General features: G+C 35.7%; 1 protein-coding gene and 1 pseudogene across 2 annotated transcripts; one reads left to right on the top strand and one right to left on the bottom strand.

Annotated features, from left to right (window-relative positions):
- Positions 1 to 4,714: 4,714 nt before the first annotated feature.
- Positions 4,715 to 12,494, top strand: LOC143590560 (adenylyltransferase and sulfurtransferase MOCS3-like; annotated as a pseudogene). The gene is made up of 11 exons (XR_013145488.1): positions 4,715 to 4,961; positions 7,297 to 7,389; positions 7,525 to 7,580; positions 7,732 to 7,796; positions 7,953 to 8,027; positions 8,161 to 8,239; positions 8,325 to 8,363; positions 8,475 to 8,567; positions 10,970 to 11,088; positions 11,281 to 11,394; positions 12,082 to 12,494. The product of XR_013145488.1 is annotated as an adenylyltransferase and sulfurtransferase MOCS3-like (transcript).
- Positions 12,495 to 13,417: 923 nt separating this feature from the next.
- On the bottom strand, positions 13,418 to 18,733 carry LOC143590562 (GDP-L-galactose phosphorylase 1-like). The gene is made up of 8 exons (XM_077071005.1): positions 18,616 to 18,733; positions 17,624 to 17,689; positions 17,012 to 17,115; positions 15,920 to 15,979; positions 15,589 to 15,831; positions 15,323 to 15,508; positions 14,480 to 14,728; positions 13,418 to 13,759 (listed from the first exon to the last, which is right to left on the bottom strand). The coding sequence occupies exons 1-8, from the start codon at positions 18,731 to 18,733 to the stop codon at positions 13,418 to 13,420; spliced, it is 1,368 nt and encodes a 455-aa protein (XP_076927120.1).
- Between the last annotated feature and the right edge of the window lie 8,630 nt (positions 18,734 to 27,363).

The following is a 27,363-nucleotide window of genomic DNA, read 5'->3' as shown; positions in this document are numbered from 1 at the left end:
TATGCAATTTGCATGCAATCGAAAATACATAATGAAATAGGGATTTGGGGTATGAAAATACAGATTTGGGGCATGAAAATAATATAATCATACACGGGTTTGAAAACATACTGATTTGAAGATCCAGATTTGGTGTGCAAATACTATTGAACATCGATTTCTATCTCAGTAGGGCTTGTTAAGGAAGGTTTTAATTTTGTTAAGGATAGTTTAAATTGATTTTTTTTAATTAGAAAATTTATGAATTAAAGGTTACGAGAGAAGGTTGCCACTTGACACAAAAATAAGCCAATTAGATGCCATGTGACACAAACATCATTTTTGTTTATTACAATATATATAGTCATATATTGTTTCTCTTAAAAAATTTGCAATGTTAATCATATATATGTTATGATATATTATAGGGGTATAAAGTGACGGGGCTTAGATAGTGACATAGCCCATCATGTCCAAGCAGGATGGTGTAAATGGAGAGCTGCCACAGGGGTATTGTGCGACAAGAGGCTCCCAACTAAATTAAAGGGAAAGTTTTATAGGGTTGCGATTAGACCGGCGATGCTATACGGAACATAATGTTGGGCCATCAAGAAGACACATATGCGTAAGTTGGAGGCAGCAAAGATGAGGATGCTAAGGTGGATGTGCGGGCACACAAGGTTAGACCAAATAAAAAACGATGTTGTTCGGGAAAAACTAGGGGTGGCTAGTATATCAGATAAGATAAGGGAAGACAGACTGAGATGGTTTGGACATGTAAAAAAGAGACAGACAACGGTTCCCGTTAGATCAGTGGAAACCCTTATTATAGAGGGGAGGAGAGGTAGAGGTAGACCCAAATTGACTTGGGATGAGAGGATTAGAAGGGGTTTGCTAGACTTGCACCTCTTTGAGGACATGATTGAGGATAGGAGTTCCTGAAAATGTAGAATTAAGGTTAATGACCTTTAGGAGGATGGGTTATTTTCCTTATTATAACATTTATTATTATTGTTGTTGTTGTTTATTATCATTATTGGTAGTACTATAATTATCACTATTACTATTATAATTATTATTACTATTACTATTGTTGTTGTTATTATTATTATTATTAGAATTATTATTTTTTATCTATTATTATTTGCTTTATCTTACCTTGGTTTTGTTTTAGTCTAGCTATAATGAAATTTTTGTTTGAAACTTACTATATCATAGTGTTTAGTTTTGTATCGTATATCTATCTACTTTTGAGCTGGAGGTTTCGCCGGAAGCAACCTCTCTATCTCTAGGGATAGAAGTAAGGCTTGCTTACATCCCATCCTCCCCAAATCTTACTTATTGATAGCCTATTCTATTTGTGGGAAAAACTGGATACGATTGATTGATTGATTATAGGGGTGTTTTTCGGGTTTATTTTTTGAGTTTCGGGTTTTTCGGGGTGAGTTTTTCAGGTTTCGAAGTTTTAAACCTTGACCCGAAACCTAACCCAAATATCTCACGAGTTTTTCGGGTAATTTGAGTTCGGGCTTTTTTGGGTTAGGTTAATCAGGTTTTGGGTATCCTAAAAAAAATTAAAAACTACAACGCTAAAATCAAAACAACCTATTATTCTTTGCTAGTAACGCAAATAATCAAATAATAAACCAACATAAGTTGATTAAACAATTCAAAATAAGAGTAAAACTAACTCGAACCATAGTTGTCTTCAATCGGGCATGATGTGGTTGCTCGATTACGGTTGTTATTAGTAATAGACAGAAAACATACATTAACAATAAGCAAATGATCCATAATAGTTGGAATGATAACAGCCGATTAGGGTCATATTCTGATAACTCTAATGGCTAAGACTTAACTTATTATACCTAAACATATATTTAATTTCAAAACTAAAAAGTTTATTCGGGTTGACCCGAAACTTATAAATCAAACCTGAGAACCAACCCGAATGACTTCGGTTCGGGTTAGGTTTTTCTCGGGTTCAGGCACTGGTTTTCTCGGGTTGGGTTTCGGGTAAAAGTGATTACCCTACTATATTATTATTTTGTTAGGAAACCTTTTTTTATATACATAAAAAACATTATAATTTTTGCTAGGTAGTGATGATGACTGAGTTTTATGTTTTATTTTTGGGTGTTTGGGATTCCTTATTTTATCTTCTTATGGCTATAACTTATAGGTTATAAGTTGTTTAAAAAAGTTAGATTTTGTGAGTGTGTAAGTCATAAATAACAACTTTATAAATTATAACTTATGACTTATATAAGTCATAAGGATGTAAAATAAGAAATCCCAAACACCCCATTGATAATAGATTGTTGTCAATCAATCAATCAATCATGCCCAGTAAAATCCCACCGACAGCAAAGCTATAAGTAGGGTCTGGGGAGGGTGGGATGTAGGCACACCGTACCTCCATCCAAAGGAATGAAAAGGTGGCTTCCAGAGAGACCCTCGGCTCTAAGTACATGTGTATGAAGCAAAATAAAGGAATGAAGAGGTGGCTTCCATAGATTGTTGTGAGTTTAAATATTTTAGTTGACTCACTTAAATGATAGTGAGAGTTAAAACCTTGACTCTTATGTTAAATTTTGTAAATGCTTAGCTTGTGGAGAAACTTGAACGTAACCGTTGAGAGGACCGGACTCAATATGTATAAACATGAACGTTTATAGACACTGCCATTAGCTGTTACTACCATCCTTTGGTGTTCAAGGTTTGCTTCTACTTGCGGTTGACAGTTTATATTTGTCGTTATAGGAGTGTGTAAATTGATTAAATGTATGTGTTTAATTATGTGATTTTATTGTTAAGTTCAACCAATTTGGTTGGTACCAGCTAAGTAGTAAAAATAAATCTCTAAACGCCTAAAACAGTGTCGACATATTGCTTATTATCAAAGCAACACGATCATGAGCGAGTACGAATAAACAAACAAGACATGCTTGTCCACTAATGAATCGCTGAGTTCGGTTGGTTAAACAGCCTTAGAGCATTTTCATCCCTTCCCTATATTCAAATATAAAATTACACTAAAAAGTATTACATTTTATATCTCATTTTCAATTAAATAATATTTTTTTTCATACTATTATTATTCTCATTCACTTTCAACAAATATTAAAGAATTATAAAAGATGAATGGTAACTTTTCAAATTTACAGAAAATTCACTGTTTTTCTATATTCTCTACTCAAAACACCATAAACTACTCTTTATATTATAAAAACACCACACGCTAAATATGGTGGACAGAATGTTAATGCTCTTACAAAGACTGGAAAGTCGCTGTTCACGAATATCCACCATAGTACCAAAAGGCGCCTAGAGACCCTGTTCTAAAATAAAAAATAAATAAAAAAACAAATTATAAAGCCACACATTGACAGTTTACGCAACCCATTTCGGGTGTGCTTGGGATTCCTTATCTTTATAACTTTTCAATAAGTTATAAAAGTGTAACTTAGGTTCTCTTTGTTTTTACTTAAAATGTCGGCAACGGGCTTATGTCTGCGGGCGTACAGACATAAGCCTCTGAAAACGGTTATTTTTTTTAAAGACTTGAAAAGTGATTTTATGGTCTAAAAATAAGTAAATATTCAAGTTCTTCATACCAACACCCACTATCCACCACTACCACCACCACCCACCACCCATCGTCTGCCGCCACCACCATCCATCACCACCACCTGCCGTCGGCCACCACAACCGTTCACCACCTACAAGCATCGTTTACCACCAATCGCCCACTACCGTCACCCACTACCACAGTTCGTACACCACCACCAATTATTTTATTAGTCTACATACGTTAAATAACAAACAGTCTTCTTGTTTTTAATCCACATATTCTATAGATGCCAGACGCATTTTACTTCTGAAAAAACAAGCAACGCCTTACAAACCCGAAAAGACCGCACTTCACGAATTTCGACCATGTTACCAAAAGGCGCCAAGAAACACTATTATATAAAAAAAACTAGAATAGAGCTCGTGTAACACTCGGGTGGTTAAAAAAATAAAACAAAATAGAATGTTGTGAATCTATAACAATTAAAAAGAAAGGCTAACATCAATTCATTCTAGTTGAGTTGGTAAGCCACGAGTATTTTAAAAGTAAGGTAGTGAGTTCGATTATCGTCAATAACATATTTTTTATTTTATCATTCATTAAGGGGAAATTGTAACTTGTACACTTGGCAGTCTATGTGGAAGGTCTAATTGAATGACATGTGGATTCATTGTCTTGCTTTAATAATATAGATAGATTCATATTATTATTTATTTTTATTATTATTATTATTACTAATAAAATATTAATAATAATAACAATAAAGTGATTAATCATTTCATTCTTATATGATAACCAAACATGATAATGGAATGGTAATGATCTATTTTATTCTTTTGTCCATTCAATTACCTTATCCATTCTATTCCCACATATATTCCATTACCCATATCAAACATACCCTTAATGTTAATGAACGACTTGATTAGGATTTATCTTTAATCAAAATAAACTTGAATTCATATATTGAAATGACTTAAAAATAAGGGTCCATCTATTAAAATAGTTTGAAAAAAAATTGAGGAGTATAGATGGATAAATCAAAAATAAAATAAAACTAAATTATAAAACCGCAAAATTGACGGTTTATTTACACCGTAAGGTGTCAACACATCTCTAAAGTAGGGTTTATCATCATCATATCATTCTAATACTCTGCCTCCAATGGGATCTGATGCTGACGTATTACTCCGTGAACTCGAGCATTTAAAGCACTCCAAACGAGACATCGAGGCTCGGATATCCGCCATCGAAGCTCAGCTTCAACAAATTGAATCAAAATCAAATGAAGAAGATGAATCATCTGCCGTTAGTGTTAGTGTTAACGGAGAATTAGGTCATGGTTTGAGTCCGGATAATATTTATATATACAGCCGTCAGCTGTTACTCCCATCCTTTGGTGTTCAAGGTTTGCTTCCCTGTTATTTCGTGTTCGTGTTCGTTTATTTAACTTTAAACGGACACGAACACTTATTTTGCGTTTGTGTTCGTACATTTAACTTTAAACGGACATGAACACTTATTTTGTGTTCGTGCTTGTTTATTTAAAAAATGTTCGTGTTCGTTTATGGTTGTTTGTTTCATTTAACTTTAAACGAACAAGAACACTTATTTTGTGTTCGCGTTTATTTAAAAATTGAATGTGTTCGTGTTCGTTTATATTGTTTCATCTATCTTTAAATGAGCACGAACACTTATTTGTGTTCCTGTTCGTTTATTTAAAAAATGAGCATGTTCTTGTTCGTTTGTGTTCGTTTATGATCGTTTGTTTTATTTAACTTTAAACAAACACAAACACTTATTTTGTGTTCATGTTCGTTTATTTAAAAAATGAGCATGTTCGTGTTCGTTTATGATTGTTTGCTTCATCTAACTTTAAATGAACACGAGCACTATTTTGTGTTCGTGGTTGCTTATTTAAAAATGAAAGTGTTTGTGTTCGATTATGTTCGTTTGTTTCATATAACTTTAAACAAACACGAACACTTATTTTGTGTTCGTATTTGTTTATTTAAAAAATGAAAGTGTTCGTGTTCGTTTATGGTCGTTTGTTTCATTTAACTTTAAACGAACACGGACACTTATTTGGTGTTCGCGCTTGCTTATTTACAAAATGAACGTGTGTTTCATTTAACTTAAACGAACACGGACACTTATTTGGTGTTCGCGCTCGCTTATTTACAAAACGAGCGTGCTCGTTTATGATCGTTTGTTTCATTTAACTTTAAACGAACACGGACACTTATTTTGTGTTCATGTTTGTTTATGTTCGTTTGTTTACGGTTCACGGACATAACTGAACATATATAAACAAATGTAAATAAACACAAACAAACATAGATAAACACAGATGAACAAATATAAATAAAACTATTAAATAGATGACTCTTCAAGATAATATTTAGTTATTTTCTATTAATATGTAAATGAACATAACTGAGCAAAGTCAAACAAACAAAAATGAACATTTATAAAAAAATGCAAATAAACATAAACGAACATAAATGAACAGATTTGGAACCATTAAGTAGATGAGTATTAGATGAGTATTCAAGATAAGTATTTAATTATTTTCTATTAATGTGCAAACGGACATAAATAAGCAAATGTTCACGAACATAAATGAACGAACGAAACATGCGTTCTAGTTCGTTCATTTAATTAAACGAACACAAATTTTATGTTTATGTTCGTTCGTTTATTAAATAAAGGAACATAAATGAAATTCCAGCCGAACAGTTCACCGAACGTTCAGTTTGTTTACAGGCCTAGTTACAGTAGCGTGTAAATTAATTGGGTTTATGTGTTTACTTATGTGGGTTTACTGTTAAGTTCAGCATATTCACATTAACAAGGTAACAAACCGCCAAGACGCGAATTTGGTTGGTATCAGTTAAGTTGGTAACGGCACCAACGCCAAACAATAAAAATAAATTTCTAGACGGCCAAAACAGTGTCCACACATTGTTTATTATCAAAGCAACACAAATTCGGTTAGGTTTGTTATGATATCGGCACTAAACCCGGAAAATATATTAGTAAACACACATAATGGTATTGGCACTTGTATAGCCTGCAATAATAATAATAAACATTTTAAACAACGTTTATTCGATCAGTTAAACTTGGGTGTTGCGGCGGCGAGTCCATGCGAATTTGGTCGGTATCGGTTAGGATCATAATGGTAGTTAGGTACCAACACAAAATCAAGAAAATAAAATTGTAAACACCCAAAAAAGCATGGCATGTGTATAGCTTATGATCAGAGCAACATGAATTCAATTGGGTATTGGTTAGGTTTGTTACGGGACTGGCACTAAATAAAAAAAATGAATTTGTAAACGCCCAAAACAATATGACACATGCACTATAACTTATGATCAAAGCAACACAAATTTGGTTGGTATCGGTTAGTTTTATTACGGTACTGGGACTAAACTTAAAAGGGTAAATTAGAAACACCCAGAATAGTAGTGACACTTGTATAACCTATAATGTAAATATATATATATATATATTTAAAACGACCTTTATTCGGTCTGTAAGCTCGCCGTTGTGGCGGCGAGTCGACGCAAATTCAGTCGGTACCGGTTAAGTTCGTAACAATGCCGAAAGTAAACCTACAAAATAATTACATCAAGTTAATATATTTGAAACAAAAAGAAAAAAAACTAATAAAATTTTCGAAAGTTGAATTGTGGCCCCGACATCACTATTTAATCTTATGTATAATTTGGTTGCAGGGCAGTCAAATCTCATAAAATCGTCGATTTTAGTTATTGGAGCTGGTGGTTTGGGATCACCTGCTCTGTTATATCTAGCTGCCTGTGGTGTAGGTGAGATATCTGTTTTTATTTTTAATTGATTTCAATCTATAGAGTTTATTGACGCCAATGACGACATGTGTGTGGAAATGGAAACAATTTAGGCTCTTAGATAATTTGATTAATAATTTAGTTAAATCTTGACAGGTAAGTTAGGTATGGTGGATCATGATGTTGTTGAGCTAAACAATCTGCACAGACAGGTATGCAATTGCTACCTTCTCTATTACATTTGTTGATACCATTGTTTCTTATTAGTGGTGTACATCGTTTTTTTAGGCGCGTGTTCTTTGAATACCAAACACGATGTCACTTTACTAATTGTCACTTTACTAATTTTGTTAAGCATTTCAGATTATTCATGGTGAAGCATATATAGGTCGGTCTAAAGTGGAATCTGCTGCTGCAGCTTGCCGTTCGTATGTTCTTTCTTTATTTTATTATTATTATTATTATTATTATTATTATTATCATTTCCTTTTGAATCTAGCTAAGAATATGTTTTTATACTTGCATAAGTATTAAGCTTGTGCCAGGCGTTAATGTTTTGCGTGTACTGTAGTTTTATGTATCAGAATTAATTCCACCATTGAAATAGTGGAACACAAAGAGGCTTTACGCACATCGAATGCTTTAGAGATTGTCAGCAAGTAAGTATCCTTGTTACACGGAGCTAAACAAAACGCAATATACTTATTTTAAGTCCTTTGTTGTTATTTTCACCTTTTATTAATCGTTCATGGCATAACTCTTTAATGAATTTCATATTTGTTAATATTTTAGATATGACATTGTAATAGACGCCACCGATAATGCCCCTAGCCGATATTTGATCAGTGATTGCTGTGTTTTACTGGGAAAGGTGGGTTTCTTTCCAGATTCAATACATTCAAAGGCATATTATTTGAAAATATCTAAATGTTGACGTTTAATGATTATTCGTGCAGCCGCTTGTATCAGGTGCTGCACTGGGTTTGGAAGGACAGGTACAAAATACATAATATATTCATGTGAATTAAAGCTGTGTGTTTTTTAAATATCGATACTTGTTTTATGTTATATAACTGCATCTGTATCTTTTTTTAACTGATTTGTAGCTTGCGGTTTATCATTACAATGGAGGCCCGTGTTATCTCCACCGCCTACAACAGCATGTCAAAGATGCTCTGACAGTGGTGTTCTAGGTGTAGGTAAGCTAAAATTCTGTCTGAGCTGTCCTAGAGGATCATAAGCTGTTACTTTTTTCGGTTTGTCTCAAAAAAGGTTACCGCTTTTAAAAATGGACAAGTGTGTCTCTTAATCGCTCTTTACTTCTAAATGGATCAATTTGGGATTTATCTATTATAAATAGATCAAAACAGAAGGATCTATGATGCAGGAGCATTATAGGAAATTGAAATCTTTTAAATTATTACTTTATCTTTTATTATTTTACGTTTATTTCGTTTCCATGTTTATCTATTTCCCTTTGTTTAGTATAAATTGGGTTACATGATTGTTAGTTCATTATTTTTTGATTAAGTTTGATATTACAAGAACATTGCTCTTGAACCTTTGGTTCGTTTTATCGTCTTTGATTAGTCATGAGTCTCTCGAGCCATTGATCGCTTCCGAAACTGCATCAGTTGGTATCAGAGCTTTTGGTTCTCAAATGGCTCGACGTGGTGGCGAATACTTGCTTGATCGTAGATTCGCCGACCGAGGCAACAACAGAAGTGTTTTCTATTCACGTGCTCGTGGAGAAGAGCGATTTCCTACTCGCAGAATCGCCGACCGAGGCAGCGGTGGAGTTTGTTCCGACCCACGGGATCTTATGAAGATCAAACGACTCCGACAACGGGTCCGCGATCTTGAAGAGATCCACCGGCTCCGTAAACGAGTCCGTGATCTCGAGTTACAACCGGAGATGAGCAAGACGGAAACCGAGTCGAGCACCGTCGTCTGGGACGAAGGTGACGGCGGAGAGCAGCAGCCGTCTTACTATGACCCACCTCGGTTCTATGAACCGATCTATCAGGAGTGTATATCGGAAGACGGGCTGAGGTTCGATGAAGACGGGCCGAGGTTCGATGATGACCGGATTGATTTTAATGAGGAAGAATGTGTGTTCGTGCAAAAGGCTCTTGACGGGAGTATTATTCAAGAGGGAAAAAGGAAGCACAAGGAGATGATGAAGATGGTGGGGATGCGGTGGTCTCTGGTGGCGCAATAGTAGTTGAGGGTGGTTCAGTGGACGAAGGAGATGAATCACTTGTAGAGTCATCAACAAATAAGCCGTGGAATATGGGAAAACTGCAACTAGAATCGCCAAGTTCGGGATCTCCGGATTTACACATTCAATTTGAAGATAATGGTTTGACTTTGGGGGAATTATTTAAGGAATTGCCTTTTCTAAATGATAATGATATTATTGATTCCAAAGTTGCTGATTCGTTTCCCGAAAATCATGCTTGCGTGACTTCCATGCATAGGAATGATACACTTGGGCCTTCATTAATTAAAAGCCTTCATGTGAAAGACATTGTTCACGTGGGTAATGATCAAGGGCAGCCGTTCATATATTCTGAGAGCACTAAAATATTGAGAGCTCAACAAATAAGTGGTGACTGGCCCGTGTCTAATTCTTTGGCCCAACGCACATCGGAGACCCAAGTTCTGTTTCAAAAGTTGGTTAATCGAAATGATCCGTCTCATATTTATAAAGTTAATAAATTAAGTGGTAGTGGAGACGTTCTCAAGACTCGAGGACGAGTCTTTTTCGAAGACGGGGAGAAGGAGGTGAAGAGGCCCGATAACCCAATAGACCCAGGTGGTACGAATTTAGAGCCGGGTGAGATGACCCGTAAAGTTGAACGGTTTGAGCGGGTCATGGTGATAATAAATAAAGAGCGGGTTGATGTTCCTTTCGATCCAGGTGGCTTTGGTTTTAAGGCAAAACTCGAGGACGAGTTTTTTTCGAAGACGGGGAGTATGATGCAGGAGCATTATAGGAAATTGAAATCTTTTAAATTATTACTTTATCTTTTATTATTTTACGTTTATTTCGTTTCCATGTTTATTTATTTCCCTTTGTTTAGTATAAATAGGGTTACATGATTGTTAGTTCATTATTTTTTGATTAAGTTTGATATTACAAGAACATTGTTCTTGAACCTTTGGTTCGTTTTATCGTCTTTGATTAATCATGAGTCTCTCGAGCCATTGATCGCTTCCGAAACTGCATCAATCTAGCTAAAGTGGAAATGGGCCAAATGGACTGAAGTTTATTATTTAATATTTTAATGCATACAGTCTTGTAAGTTGTTGATGGAAGATTAATATTGTAAAATTGCATAAAATGGTAACCAAATTATGTCTAATTTTCATTTTTGCTCAAAAAAAGCTTAAACTTTTAAACCTTTATAACTAAACGCTTTAAACTTTCAAAAATTTTTGATTTGATGTACGCTCACCGGTTACCTGGTCAACACGATGACTAGTCAGCTGATGTGGCACTTGAAGCCCAGAGAAAAAGACAAAAGTTCATTACTTTCTTTCTAGACAGAATAGCAAAACTGGTCCTTTATGTTTGCTATCCTCCATTTCCTTACAGTTCCTGGTGTTATTGGGTGTCTTCAAGCCCTCGAGGCGATCAAGTTGGCAAGCTTAGTTGGCGAGCCACTTTCTGGAAGGATGCTTCTTTTTGATGCACTATCAGCCAGAATTCGCATTGTAAGATTTGTTACCGTTTTTTATAAATATTAATCTCTGATCATCTTGTACATGTTAATATCCTATAATAAATGTTCGGTTTGAGGGTATGAGGTTGATACACGTAAAATATTAATCCATACATTCCATTCAATCATGTTATTGATTAAATGCTACCTAACTTCTCTAATTGGTAATTCGTTACGTCTTTAGGTAAAGATTAGGGGAAGGTCATTACAGTGCGAAGCTTGTGGAGAAAATCCAATGACACAAGAGCAGTTTCAGCAGTTTGATTATGAGAAATTCACTCAGTCACCGTTAACTGTGGTTTGTTTTCTTATCCCATAAATCTTCCTAATTGTTTCGGTTCTTATTACAAATTTACAACCACTAAACAAGTAGATCACATGCATCAAAAGTGTTTCAATTTATAACATCCCAGAAGATTATTCTATTAAAAAATTAAGGGATTGTGTATGTAGAGGTCACCCAAGCATGTAACTTTCTTCAATATGGCCGTTGGGTTACTGAAACTACTTTATAGGCCACCCGCATATGTCTTTAGTTTCATTTATCGTATCAATTTTGGTCAAAATGCATGGACGAAAATACCCTTAAAATCCTGGAAAAAATAAAAATATCTCTGATAGTGATTACATACAGTATCCTTTTGAATTAAGGGATTTTTACTTATTTCCCCTTCCTAAACTATGCAAATTACATATTTCCCCAAAATACAAGTTTTTAATGCAAAATGTACAATGCTCTTTAAGCATGATTTGGGGAAATATGTAATTTCAAAGTTTAGGAAGGGGAAATATGTAAATGCCCCTTGAATTAATAGCATTTTTGCTATCATACATGACTCGATTAGTTGTTTATATAAAAAAAATATTTTTTTTCACATAAAAACGTGATTTGTGTCAGCCCAACCTGACCCGACCCGTTTCTAATTTTCTATCTGCAACCATGACTCTTTTATCGTGTATATATTATAACTCAAATTGTTTACAGGCTCCTTTGAAGTTGAAATTGCTGACACCAGACTCTAGAATAAGCAGCAAGGAATACGGCGAGGTTGTTAAATAGGGCTCGCCACACGTGCTAATCGACGTACGACCATCTCACCATTACAAGATCATATCCCTTCCCAAATCCATAAACATACCACTTGCAAATTTGGAGTCTCGGTTACCTGAGGTATCATCTGAATTGAAATCCGTGCAAGAAAGCAATGGGACTGTTAATGGTTCAGATGCCAGTCTGTATGTAGTATGCAGAAGAGGTAATGATTCACAAAGGGCTCTTCAGTTGCTGCATAAGTTGGGGTTTACGTCTGCGAAGGATATTGTCGGTGGGTTGGAATCATGGGCGCGTGAGGTTGATCAGAAGTTTCCGACTTATTAGTATGTTTGTAACATGGTGTGACAGTGACAGAATATAATTTTGTGTTTTTGAACTATAAATACATTATTGTGTGTTTACTATTATTTAACCTAGTGATGATAGTTGCCGAAATGCTCTCTAGTAGAGGTGCACAAACGGATACATTTAGGAACTGGAACCAGTTCCGATTATGGTCAGCAAAAGTCAAAACAGGGTCGAGTAGGAACCGGTTCCGGGTTTTGACCAGGTTTTCCGGGTTTCAGGTAGGGTTGGGACAGGTTTTGACCAGGTTTTCCAGGTTTCTGGTAGGGTTGGGTCGGGTAAAGGTGGAACTGGTTTCGTCTGGTCTGGTTTAGGGAGAAACCCAATACCAGGTCATACCCGCGGGCCGGGTACGAGCAGGAACCAGTTCTGGGTCGGGTTCGGAATCGGGTAAACCCAATACCAGGTCATACCCGCTGGACGGGCACGAACAAGAACCAGTTCTGGTCGGGTCCGGAATCGGGTATTTCGTGCACCTCTACTCTCTACGTCACCTATGTCGAGGAATAGTTTAAAACATTTTCCTTGTCCCCTTACACCGGAGGCCTTTTTTTAGACCATGTCACCGAATCTGGAATACGATTGTTGTCTCTCTCCACCTTAAAGTGTGCCATAGGCAAAAACGCACACTTCATGAGCTTTATGGCCATCTCTCTTCGCCTTGAAGTGTGCCATAAGCAAAACGATGAATCGTGTCACTTCTTACCCTTTGAAACATTTTTCTCGTTGCGTAGTTTGCCACACGCACGGGCTTTTTTATACCATGATCACTTCTAAAACATAATCAAATAAAGAACAAAATATCAAATCTTTTGCAGAATTAAACAAGTATTTTACATAACAAAACATAGCTCCATTCAACACAAGAAATGTGTTGTTATTTAAGGAGTTATACATAAACTTTAACACACGAAACGCTCCCCTAGTGCTGAACTAGGCATTCTTGCTTCCCAGCAACAATGGCTGTCTGGTGGGGTGCATTCTTAAGGGCATCAATATCTTGTTCATCTTCATCATGTAAGCTCGCATTCTCGGTAACAACACACGAGATGGCTTCAAAGATGATGGCTAGCACTTCCTGGAACCGGGTCTCAGAGAGTGACACCTCTGCAAGAAGACGCCACGCGTTATCCTCACTGGCACCGTCGTAGTCTTGTTTGCGTTTCAACACCATGTGTCCACTGATCTCCCAAACCGCAGGGTTCACTTGCGTGTCTAGAAGCTCGGAACTTACTTCTCCTAGAGCTTGTTTCTCAGCATAACACTGCATGCCAGTTATTTACAACAAAACATTAGAAATCGTGTCGGTTTGGGTAACGGGTCTGGGTCGAAACAGGCTGGTTTGACCCACAAACACTCTTTTGTCCATTTTAAATATATTTATGGATAAGTAATTTATTAATAGTCTAGGGAGGTCAATCGTGTCGGGCTGGCGGGTTGAATTGTGGAACCTGAATGCGGCCCATATTTTTATTCGTGTCAAATACTTCAATATATTTGTGTCAGCCTGATCACGCTCGTTTAACTGAAATATTACCAAAGTTTTTTTTAACCCCAAAATGTGTGCTTTTGGAAAGAGAAAAAAAAAATAAAAACTTTGATGATAAATCAATTCATTTACGGTAGTAATTAAAAGAAAAAAATAAAATTTTTGGTAACAAGTCATTTTTCACGGTAAACCGAAAAATCTTCGTTTATGAAATTTTTTTTTTTGACAAAATGATAAATAAAAAAATTTCGTAGCAAAAACTGGTTAATGGGTCAACATGTTTTTATACGGGTCAACCTAAAGACGACCCCTTTTTCAACGCGCTGTATCTACCAACCCAAAACTGATTGTTTTCATGTCGTGTTCGGGTCATGACTGAAACCACAGCCCCTAATAAATACTTATAATAATCTCTGTCTTTGAATAAGAACAACTTAGGAGGTTGTACGCAGTAAAAATGAAAATTGACCCGTTAATAAGTAAATGTGACTCTACCTGCGGCAAAAGAAACACGCGGGTCCCAGAATCAGATATGAGAACATTATAAGGTATATTGTTGTCTTGGAGGCAAATGCAGGAGTCACTGACTGCATTTGATAGATGTTCAAGTGAGTATCCGCCTTCAAAGACGAGGCCTCGAACAGGGTACTTGAGAATCTCGGATATTACAACCCCGCCTTTGAAGTCGGTAATCTTTCGAGTGGGAGCTTTCTCTATTGGAAAGGGGACAGCAAGATAATAAGCCTGCAATTAAATTATCATTAAGCATTAAGTTAGCTTCATATAGACATAATAGTTTATGCAAATTGCTACATTTTCATTTTGGGATCAATATGCAATACCTATTTGGCTACTTCCTAATTATCAACTTCTCATGGTTATATGTAGAGGTGTGCAAGAAACCGAAAATCCGAAACGAAAAAACAGAATCGAAACAAAAACTGACGGTTTGGTTTTATATGTTTGTAAAACTGAACTAACGGTTAGGTTATGGTTTTGCATGTAATAAAAACAAAAAAAACAAAAAAACGAACCGAATTCTTAAATTTTTATTTTTTGTTTTAAGTAATTTATAAGAATTTAATAAACATGCAACTCAAATATTTTTGGTCAAATGTATAATAGTCTATTTGTTAACAATTAACTAAACTATTTAGACCTAAATTCATTATTTTCGGCCAATTTTTTTTCGGCCTAAAATTTTCACGCTCAAATGGCAAAAACCGAAAAAACCGAAATCGAACTGTAACCGAGCGATTCCAAAAAATCCAAAAAGCGAAGTTTTGGTTTTCAGTTTAGTACACAATGGATTAAAATAAGATCAAAATAGTAATGAACCTGAAAATGAAGATGATTGATGGTAGCAAACGCCCCGAGACTATTGTAACCCAAACGGAAGTATGGATTCCCAGCTTCTGACGCCATGTAAAGCGCAAGCAAGAGGCTTTCGTGGTCAATTCTTTGAGGCAGACACTCAAGAATCCAAGGAATCAAAAGCACGTGTCCATATTCGATCGGACTCACCTATTAAATTACAATTTTTTTTTAAATAAAACAATTATTCAACAAATAACATCAACATAAACATGATCAAGAAGACTTACATTAATGGCAACAACACTCGGGGAGCTTTCGACATCAACAGGAGCATTCGGATAGAACTCAACTTCACCGTCTTTGCTTGCTTCAAACTGAAACAAAATCTCTTCTTGTCCAACTTTAGTGAAGTTGAACTTGCTCCCATCGAACGGTTGAAGAATTTTATCCACTCGGAACTCAGTTGGACGCTTTTTGAGGTGGCGCCCTTCGTTTAACTGAGCGATAAAACCATAATCTCCTGGAATCACCTGTTTATGCACATATTATGCAACAAGTTTAGCATGTTTGATTGTTTTCGCAATCCTAGTATCTTATTCATGACTATGAGTTATATACCTTAGTAGAACATGCAGTAACATCATAGCGAAACAAACCCCTCTCAGCGCGATCCTCCCACTTTAAATATAAAAAAAAATAAGAACCAATATTAGCTTAACGCGATAGTCAAGTAATCTAACTAGTAGGGGTGCAGGCGAGCCGAGCTGCTCACAAGCTACTCGAGATTGGATCGATAAAAAGGTCAAAGCGGGTCGAGCCTTAAATAGAGCTCGTTTAGGTATCGAGCCAGAGCTCAAGCCTTGTATGGGAAGATCGTTTAGGCTCGTCAAGCTTTCTGTATTTTGAACTGTTAACTCTTTTGGACTACTATGTATTAGCTTTGCAAGGCATAGCCGAGCTTTGGCTTGTTTAAGGTACTGCACGCAAGTTCAAGTCAAGCTTAGGCTCGTTTAAGGTTTTCTCAAAATGTATAAAAATAACTAAAAATTTATATAAAGTAATTCATAAATAATAAACGGGCCGAGCTCGAGCTCTTGCAAGTTAAAATGAGCTGAGCTCGAGCCTAGTCAAGCTCGGGCTCAGCTCGTTTAAGGTTTTCTCAAAATATATAAAATAACTAAAAGTTTATATAAAGTAACTCATAAATAAAACGGGCTGAGCTCGAGCCTAGTCAAGCTCGGGCTCAGCTCGTTTTAGGTTTTCTCAAAATATATAAAAATAACTAAAAATTTATATAAAGTAACTCATAAATAATAAACGGTCCGAGCTCGAGCTCTTGCAAGTAAAAATGAGCTGAGCTGAGCTCGAGCCTAGTCAAGCTCAGCTCGTTTATGATTTTCTCAAAATATATAAAATAACTAAAAGTTTATATAAAGTAACTCATAAATAATAAACGGGCCAAGTTCGAGCTATTGCAAGTTAAAATGAGCTGAGCTCGAGCCTAGTCAAGCTCAGGCTCAGCTCGTTTATGGTTTGCTCAAAATATATAAAAATAACTAAAAATTTATATAAAGTAGCTCATAAATAATAAACGGGCCGAGCTCGAGCTCTTGCAAGTTAAAATGAGTTGAGCTCAAGCCTAGTCAAGCTCGGGCTCAACTCGTTTGCGCCGTAATAACTGGTGAAACATTAGCTGATATTGAATATTACCTCTCGAAGGAGAAGAGAATCCAAGAAAGCAAAAGGTGGATCCTTCTTGTCACTGGATTCAACCTTGTTATATTTTTGGAAAGCAAACAGAGGTAGCTTTGCACCTGCATCAAAACAATTAAACAAACCACATCAAGACAAATAAACAATTTAGTAATTCACATCAAGATGTAATTAGGGGTGAGCATAAATATTAACCAACTGAAACCGAATTAACCGAAAAAACGACGGTTAACTTTTTGCCTTTTCAAAAAACTGATTTTTCGGTTAGCTATACACGGGCGGATTTACATTGATACTAGGGGGTGCACTGGAACCCCCGACTTCCGAAATTATAATGTAAAACTATATATAAAATCTGGAGTGCACACCATTATAATTATAAAGTTGATAAGCCCCGCCGCAAATACCGTAGTGAAATCGGTATTCGTTGTGTTCAATGTTGTAGTGTTACACTAGCGTGCTCTCTAAGTGTTAAGTAACTTATTAGGAAAATAGAATAATTATATTTAAACTAACTTAGTATTTTATAAGCCTAAAGCTACAATTAAGTTATGTTAGGTGAGAATATAGACACGAAACAAAGAACTGTGTTTGATCTACAAAGCTTACAGTATAGCCAATAACCGAGTTGAGAAAAAACCGAACCAAATTGAGTCAAAACAGACAAAATACAACCTACAACATATATTCGAAAAGGTATATCATTACTTCACATACTTTAAGCATATACTCATAAACTGAACTGCCGAACCGACCCGAATTTTTTTATATCCGACTCTTTGAAATTGAAGAATCTAAAAAAGTGCATCCACTGGAAAAAATTCCTGGATGCACCACTGGCTATACATCTTTAAATGAAGATAACCAAACTGAAGCAATAATCGACAGTTAATTTTTGATTTTCTGGGAAATTGATTTTTCAGTTAACCATATATCTATAACTGAAAATAACCAAACCAAAGCAATAATTAACACTTCAAATATCTATAACCGAAAATAACCAAACCGAACCGATAACCAAAAACCAACTGGTTAGTAAACTAGATTAAACCAATAGACTTTGGTTTCGGTTGAAACTAATAACCTAACCTAGCATCACCAAACCTAACCTTGCACACCCCTAGCAATTAACAATAACATTAAGGTAAAAAAAAAGAGTAAACTGCCGTTTTCATCCCAGTAGTTTGTCCGAATTTGCAATTTTAGTCCAATAGTTTTAAATCTGTGATTTTCGTCTCTGTGGTTTCATTTCACTTGCAATTAAACCCGACCTTACTAACCCCATTAAGTTTGGTCGTTAAACCCATCAGCGTGCCCCTCACGTGAGGGAAAGTTTTGTCCCTTTTCTCCCCAACCCTAATTAGCAAGCCCCTTCGCGTAAGGGGCTGAGGTTTATTTGGGGAAAAAAAGGACAAAACTTTCCCTCATGTGAGGTGCACGCTGATGGGTTTAACGATCAAACTTAACGGGGTTAGTGAGGTCGGGTTTAATTGCAAGTGAAATAAAACCACATGGACGAAAACCACAGATTCAAAACTATTGTATTAAAACTAAAGATTTGAACAAACCACGTGAACGAAAAGCGCATTTAAATAGTTTACCTGTTAAGCAACAATCTCTCATACAATTCCGCCCACACCCAACCGCACCACCACCACCGGCTTCCTCCGCCTGGTAATTCGAAACAACCGTAGGAACCCTCTTGATTCTCAGCATCATTTTCACTCACTCACAAATCACAACACCAAAATTTTTTGTATATATATATATACGTGTGTGTGTATGTATATATATGTATCTACAATCTAAAACACCGAAGCTACAAGAAGAACAGACAATCCACCACCCGCAAGAAACAAGAGATCAGAAGGACACCCGCCTTCAGAAGGCAAAGCTCCACGTCCGCCGTACGTGCAAGGGTTGTTTTCAGTTGTTGTTATGGCAGCAGATGTGTCACCCTTGCCACGGACATGTACGAACGGTGCGCCGTGTATAGCCGTGATGTCTACAGCTTATTCTGCACGGGTTTTACCCCAAACAAACAACGCGCAATGTGATGTAAGATTAATTTGAATGTTATGGTGGTAAAGGTGGTGGTTATATATATGTGTTTATATATATAGGCGTGAAACAAACAACGCGCAATGTGATGTAAGATTATGGATTTGAGCGTGAGGTTGAGAATGTGGTGGTGGTTATATATGAAATGATGAGAGTTTGAATGGTGGAGGATTGGCCGTGACGATGGGATTATTATTCGTGGTGCTTGAATGAACACACAACACTGTCTTCACGTCGTTTTCGGAAACGTAAAACTAACGGTTTGTGAATTGGTTTTTAGTTAGAATATAGTTTTATGAAAAAAAAAAAAGCATACGGACTATGGGTAGGCCATGTGTAATGGGGCTGCAAGAGGGGACAGTGGGCGATTTTTGGAGGGAACAACACCTCCCCCCCAACCAACCAAACACACATGAAGGGAGAGGGGGGGGGACGAATATTTGTCGTCGTGTGTATTTTGTGGGTTAATATTATTATATTTAGCGTGTGTATAATATATATATATATATATATCAATGTTGTAAAAGTAGGTTTACAAGGCCGAGTACTCCTCAAGTAGTCGCTATAAGGTACGTCCCCGAGGGGAGTTTCTTTAACTCCGCCGAATTACTAAGAATCAATAAAAATTGTCAACCTTTGCCAAATTCACATTTAGTCAGTGGACTTGAGCCGATTTTGACTTAAAATAAATAAATTGTAATTCTTATTCCAATAATATTAAAGAACAAATATCATTTTTTTAATTAATGATTATTAATTCTTAGAATAATATATTGTGTATTTCTTCTATTTATATTGATATTTACATATTTTATTATAAATATTAGTAAAATAATCATATTTGACATATATATAATATCCAAAAATTAATTTTCTTTATATTTATCATGTCCGAGTACTCCCCGAGTACTCCGAGTACAACCAACTCCCCAGTCGACCGCCTAGGGTTCACCTAGCGACTTTTGCAACATTCCCTAACCCTATATATATATATATATATATATATATATATATATATATATGTATATATAACAGTTATGTATATGATGTGATGTCACGTGTCGAAAATTGCTCTCATTTTGTTACCCTCCATTTCGCATAGCCTTAATGGAATGGACAATTATTATTTATTTATTTGTCTTGTTTGATTAATATATGGGAATAGAATGATTATTTCATGTTGTTTGATAGCTATAAGAAATGCTCGTATCTCAAAATTGAAAAAAAAAACAAAGAAATTACCAGCATAAAAAAAATTGTAATGGCTACGGTAATGGCGGCACCGATGACGGCGATGGTGGCGGAGACTATGGTGGTAGTGACATTGTCGATGGTGGTGGTGGTAACAGCAGTGGTGGTGGTGGTGGCAGGGCTGGTGATTAGGTGGTGCCAGTGTTGGTGGTTGTCAGGTGGTATTGTCGAGTGTGTAAGGTGAAAGATGAATGGAATGAAAAATTATATGGTGGTTGGGGGGGGAATGGTTTTGATGAAATGAGATTAGTTGTGTAAGTATTGATTCCATTCACTTGACCAACCAAACATCTGTTTTTTCATTCTCTCACAATGACTCATTTCATTCACTCTGTCATTTCTACATACCAAACGCTACCTATGTGTATTGCGAAAGAACTTTGGTTCAACTGATACCGGAGGAGAAAAGAAGATTCGGGATACAGATCGCATAGTCTCAAGTTCGAGTCCAATCCCAACCGGGGTTTACCGTAATGTGCATTCGGAAAATGCATTTTCCTCAAAACACGAGACGCTAGGTTTGGACTATCAAACACTATCTGTGATCGCAAGTTTGTTCTGGCATATGTTATGAAGTTCTTATTCATATTTAACCTTGTCACGCTTTATAAATTACTAGCCAGTTGCCCGCATGATGCGGCGGAGTACGCTCGTAAAAGCTGCATCGAACGCGTAGCCTCCTCGCAATGGTATGCATGTAACACGACATTGGACTCATAACCGGTTCCAGTAAGCGTGTCACACAATGCATGTACGTGCACAATTTGTTGTCGGTACACACCATAATGAGTGTAGGGATGAGGTTTCGAGGATACGAATTAAGAAGGCCGGAGTGGAAGATATTGAACAAATAATCAAATAATTGACCCGGCACCATTCTAACTCGAAACCTATTCTAACCCCAACCTCTTTCAATATGAACCATCTAGGCCTGAATAGAACCAAAATAACCTTTCTTTTTATCTACCCATTTCGATCCTAACCCATTCTTACCTATGAACTGAATCTGCATTTTGGTCCTAACAGGTTATCAGTTATCACACAACATGTTATTTTTCATAAATTAAAAAAAAACTAAATATCATACTTAAATTAAAGAGAATAAAATATTCGTTTTTATGGTGTAATGTTTTTTAAAAAAATATTAATGTGTAAAAAAGTTATAGTCGTTTAAATATCGTGAGGGTAATTGATTTAAAATAAGGGGGTAATATGTAACTATTTATCACATTAATAAAACTTGATTTAAGTTGAGAGACCATATTTGTAAGTATTTTTAAACCAAATAATATTAACCGTACATAATATAACCAAATGACAACATTGCCCTTAAGATCTCAAAACTTTATGCAATATGGATTGTACCAAAAGCAATCAAGGTTGTACCTCTTTAATTTTAAGAGGACCCTTGGATTTGTTTATATATAGTATTAGCTTAGTGCCCACGCGATGCGACGCGTTATGCACGCAAACATGACATCGAATGTGTAACCGGTGTTACCGCTTCATTATGTGCGTAACTTCACAACAGTGCGCGCGTAAGCCGACGATAATATGCTCGTAATATGGCATTGGAAGCTTAACCGGTATTAATAAGCACGTCACACAACGAATGTAGGTGCTCAATCAGGTTTCGGTGTGTACGTAAAGCTAAATTGATCGCGTCTTGACTCACAACCATTTCGCCTGACACTGTTTTAACCCGAAATCTGTTCTGACTTGACCCCTTTCGACCCGAACCCGTCCCAACCTGACCCAAACCAAATTAACCTTTTTGTATCGACCCATTCTAACCTTAACTTTTTCGACCCATGACCCAAACGGCTGAACCCGCCCAACCCACCCTGTTTGACGGTCCCTAATGGTAATCACGTAACGCATTAAGTTTTTAAAATGAGAAAAATATAGTAATACCATACTCAAATTAAAGAGAATAAAATTCTCGTTTATATAGTATAATGTGTTTTAAAAAAATGTTAATGTGTGAAAAAGTTTTAAAAGTTTAAACGTCGTGGGGGTAATTAGTTTAAAATAGGGGTATATATGTAACTATTCTGTAAATTAACAAAATGTGATTAAAGTTAAAGGAACAAACTTGTAATTATTTTTTAATAAATTAAAATCAATTTATATGATTTTTGCTAAATGAAAAAAATTGTTAAAAGACAAAATTACCCATAAAATTTTATATATTATGGTTTGTATTTAAAGCATTAAGTATGGTATCTCTTAAAATTTAAGAGATCCCGTACTTATACTTTATATATAGTATAGATTTGTGTTTTATATCATGTTCATATTCACTTTCCATAACTATATATATTAGATTAGATATCACTGATATCATCCTATCGTATTTTATTCTTTAAATAAAGACGTGGCCTGTAATACTTGTTCTTATTTTGTTGAAGTTTAATAGTGATGGGCACACCAAATTGGTGGTGATGGTTAACGTATCAGATCTTAAGGTCTCAAGTTTGAAAACTATTTTTTCTATAGTGGTGAGTTTCGTCAATGACAATGTTATCAGGTCAGTTAGTCCTGTAGTATTAAAATCAGCATAAACAGTTGATATCATGTCTCATAAAAGTTTGCATGAATATTGATGTGGTTCCAAACGCTGCTAAAAAAAATAAATATCAAGTCACATATATTGGTTGTAGAGCCACAGCCCACGTATTTCCATCCTGATTTTGGACCATTGGACGGTTTGGACCCTCACAACTCATACCCTTTTAAATTGTCTTGATACATTTGTATGTGGACCAATATTATTAAATTATATTCTACGCATATTCTATCCTTTGTGCACCACACAATAGCATGCCAAAAATTTCATGCAATTTATTTTACTTTTCTAAATTAGAAATTTGTCCCACAAATCCAAAATATAAACCAAAACTTTTTAATGTATTTTGGAATACACAAAAAATTCATGTATTTATGAGGCCAAATTTATAAATTTCCAATATCTGTTTCACTTATTTTATGGTTATGGATTTATGGTCCATAATAATAACTTATGGACTTGGATTTTTGTACTTTGAATGAAGGTTTTGTTGCTCATAAATATAAGATTGATATTAGGACACGTTATATATGACTATAAATGGAAAACTAAGTGTATTGTTATCTTCATATTGTATTACTAGGTTAGTAACCTGTGTATCACATGAGCTAAAAAATAATATAATGTCAATAAAAATTGTTTGCATATTTAATACAAGTTATACGTGACATCAAATATAAGTATATGTCATGACACATAAAACCATTATAATATATATTTAAAACAAAACATGTTTCTCATATGGCCTTCAGATATGTCATCCACATTAAGGTAAAGAAATTGTTAAGAATATAATTTTAAGAAAACCGTGATTGGTTTAATTGAGGTAATTGATAAATATTAAGTAGTAATAAATGCATTAATTTTTATATCATTTAACATAAAAATTTATTAAATTGAAGGAATGGTAATTAAACAAAAGAATGCCACCGCCAGACGGATGCCGCCGCCACCGTCTTAAGCGAAATCTGCCGCCGCTACCACCAATCTAAACAAAAACCCTCTTATCTACCAAATACTTGTTATACTCCACTACGCTGGAGTCAACACAATATTCTCTATGTCTCTCACTGGAGTAGGGTTTTGATTCATGGAGAGCGGTTTCATTCCAATCGAAAGCCCTAAATCAAAATGAAGCTAGATCTAAGTTTGATCTTGGTTGTGGGTTTTGACTGAACCTTTAGAAACAACTGATAGATACGGATTTGGGGATTATGTTGTAGGCCTGTTCTTTTAAATATAAGGGTTTTGAGGGTGGACCACCGGAAATTGCTGACATGGTTTTTATGGAGATGATAGGGCTGTGGCAACTGGAAGACCTACCCAGAAGGCCTCAAACTTATTTTTTGAGAGTGTGGATGAAGAGAGAAGCAAGAATGTATTGAGATATAGAATATTTAAATTTATTTATTTTAATTACAATTTTAGCTTAATTACACAAATAGTCCTTACAGGAATAAATGATAAAATTGCCCTCATGTGCAGTGCACATGGGGTTACTTAACTGAAAAACTTAACATATGTTAGTTTAAAGGACTAAAATCAAGCCAAACATGCAAATAAAGGATAAAAAGTGAAACTCATTTTCAGAAATGACCCATTCCATAATTTAGCTAATTCAAAAGAACAAAAATTGTAATTTTTTCTAAAAAATTAGTTAATTAGGTTGAATATGTATAATGAAAATTGATTAGTTGGCATCCCATATGAAAGACATTTTTAAAAGTCGTGTGAAAAACATGTTTTGCTTTAATAGATTAGTAAGATGTATTACAAGTTTACAACTGGTGTTTTAAATTGAATGTCCACTTTGTCTTCAACTTTGGTTTTATTATAAATTAAGTCTATTTCGTATTTAAACTACCCGGCGCCTAACCCAGTTGGTAAGATACTGTGTTATCAACTATTGGGAACTCGGGTTGTAATCCTTTGATTCTATGTACTCTAACAACTTTCATTTAGTTATCTAAGTAATCTTACAACTTTTTAATATTATAACTCTCAGGTTCAATCAAGTTACACAAACAATCCCACAAGCTTTTAATATGGTGACCCAAGTTTTTTACATGGTACCGATGCCATACCGACCGATGCAGTCACTACACATGGGTTTTCTTTCACTCTGCATATACAAAAGAACTAATACTGATACCAACCGAGTCCGTTGCATTCCCACTATAACACGCGGGTTTAAAGCAAGCGATTATTCATTATTTTCTTGAAGGAATAGGTTTACAAAATTATATGAAGCTAAATACAACTTTAAAAATCAAGCACATCTAAGCCAATATCCTAAAACTTATTATATGTTGATATTTTCGGATTCTAGTAACCAAATATTCATAGAAAATAATCGTAAGTTATATGTTATTCATGTCCCAAATAGGGTGGTTCACATGTTCTAGTCCGGACTGATGGCAGAGAATTGGGAAAAAGGTGGGCCCACCATTACGTTATTGGTCGATAGGACGGTCCCAATTTGGTATGTTTGGTTGGGCGGTTTGGAAACCGGTTTGAGTTTTTGACCAGTTGTGTTTTTATTATTATTATTTTTTTTTCATTTATTAAAAAGTGGTGTTTAGTTGCTTATACCAAAATAGAAGGCAGATGAACAGTAAAATACGTCACTAGCCCTTTTGGGATAACAAAACTATTTATGACCCGTTGGTTATGACTAAGGGGATGTTTGATAGCTTCTTAATGGTCATTAAGAGACTTACGTCTTAATAGTTCATAGCATATTAATGGTTAAGAGGCTATCTCTTAACCATTCAGACTTAAAGGTTACATCTTAACTATTAAGAAACTATGAAGTATGAACTATTAAAAAAGTTATCAAACAACCCCTAAGTAGCTCTATAGTCTCAAAACACTATGAAACCAAAAGTGTATAAAAAAACAAATGGTATAAACACGTATTAGCTGTCAAGACACGTTTTGTGTGTGTGTGTGTGTGTTGGATACTTTGCATGAAACAACTTTTAATCAAAACATATTTTATTTATTTTATTTCTTTCAGTTTACTTGGTAATCATAACCCTCTTGTTAGCTTTGGCTATGTCAAAATGATAAAAGAATTCAATAACAAAGGGGTATGGCACTTCAAGATGGTAGAAGATATGAAGTAGAGGTGAAAAAAAGAAACCAGTTTCAGACCCGACCCGATGGTTCATATCCAGAACCGGACCTGACCCTATTCTACCAGTGGGTATGGATCGGGCTTTGGGTTTCTCCTCGGAACCGGAACCGACCCGGTGAAACCGTTTCCACCAATACCCGGTCAAAACCCAGCTGTACCCTACCTGAAAAACCCGTCAAACCCCGGTCAAATATCCGACTATGCCCGGAATCAGTTCCTACCCGGACCCGGTTTTGATTTTTGTTGACCATACCCAGAACCGGTTCCTACCCGGTTCCGGTTTCTGAAAATACCCGATTTGTGCATCTCTCATGAAGGAAGAGCTACTTTTATGGGTGAAGCATAGGTTAACATTTAGTTTATGTTCTAAGATTGATAGGTGTTTTTTTCACAGGCATCAAATCAATGATAGTATGATACACAATCATAGCATGTGAGGCATATAAAGATGTTTTGTTAAAAGATAAAAGAAAGAAATACAAATTTTGTTCTTTAAACATAGCTGATTTACAGATCAAGTCCTTTAAAAAGTTTACTTTCAGGTGCTGTTCTTTACATGGTATGTTTATTTGATTTTTGTCCTTTAGACTAACTGCCATCCTAAAATTTTGTTAATGCCATATCTACGAGGGAAGAATAGTAATTTCCAATATACCTTAAATTAAAATAAAAAATAATTACATTCAAAACTGGTTAGGGACTTAGGGCCACAGCACTAGATCCATCCGTCTTCCTCTTCATAATCCATCACCACATTTTCACTCATTTCTTCATGATCCATCACCCTAACCTTTTAAGACAATCAATCCCCAAATTAGATGTTATTTGAAAAACCTAAATTACATTCAACCCCTAATTTTCTTGAAATTTTGGCTCCGGTGTGTTGTGGGGTATTTGTGTTAGGATGCGGGGCTGTGACGGTCAGACGGTGGAAGGGGTTTTGAATGACTGGAGTTTTGTGGATTTCGAGTAGATTAAGGATGATGAATTTGTTGAAGAATGCCTATTAAGGAACAAGGGTTAATACTCAAGTAATAGGTTTTGTGGATTACAACTTCATGCCGGCTTCTTTTGCAGCGGCGGTGTCGGTATAAACCCAAGCGGAGACGGTGATAGTTAAATCTCACTTTTTCCGGCTAGATCTAGTATGTTAGCTCTGGGTGGTGGTCAGCGGCGGTTTTGACTGCATGTATCGTGGGGACCAGGGTTTAAAGGTGTGGTAGGTCAAGCGTTTAAAGGTGCGGTGGTGGTTGTCTGATGGTTCTAATATGGTGGTGGTGGTCCGGTGGTGCTGCTATGGTGGTGGTGTATATAATACATATAAAGTTT

This window comes from Bidens hawaiensis, unplaced genomic scaffold, assembly GCF_021521415.1.
Source record: "Bidens hawaiensis isolate Kalapana, Puna unplaced genomic scaffold, B.hawaiensis_p1.1 tig00038664_1, whole genome shotgun sequence".
Classification (NCBI taxonomy): Eukaryota; Viridiplantae; Streptophyta; class Magnoliopsida; order Asterales; family Asteraceae; genus Bidens; species Bidens hawaiensis.
This window is presented reverse-complemented; position numbering and strand designations above follow the sequence as displayed.

What these genes read in the sequence shown, in the direction of transcription:
- LOC143590562 (XM_077071005.1), bottom strand. Translation starts at nt 18,733, where the DNA reads ATGATGCTGAGAATCAAGAGGGTTCCTACGGTTGTTTCGAATTACCAG. An exon ending in ATTCTCTTCTCCTTCGAGAG is followed by an intron (nt 15,980 to 17,011) that starts GTAATATTCAAT and finishes TTATATTTAAAG; the next exon opens with TGGGAGGATCGCGCTGAGAG. An exon ending in GCGTGTTTCTTTTGCCGCAG is followed by an intron (nt 13,760 to 14,479) that starts GTAGAGTCACAT and finishes ACTGGCATGCAG; the next exon opens with TGTTATGCTGAGAAACAAGC.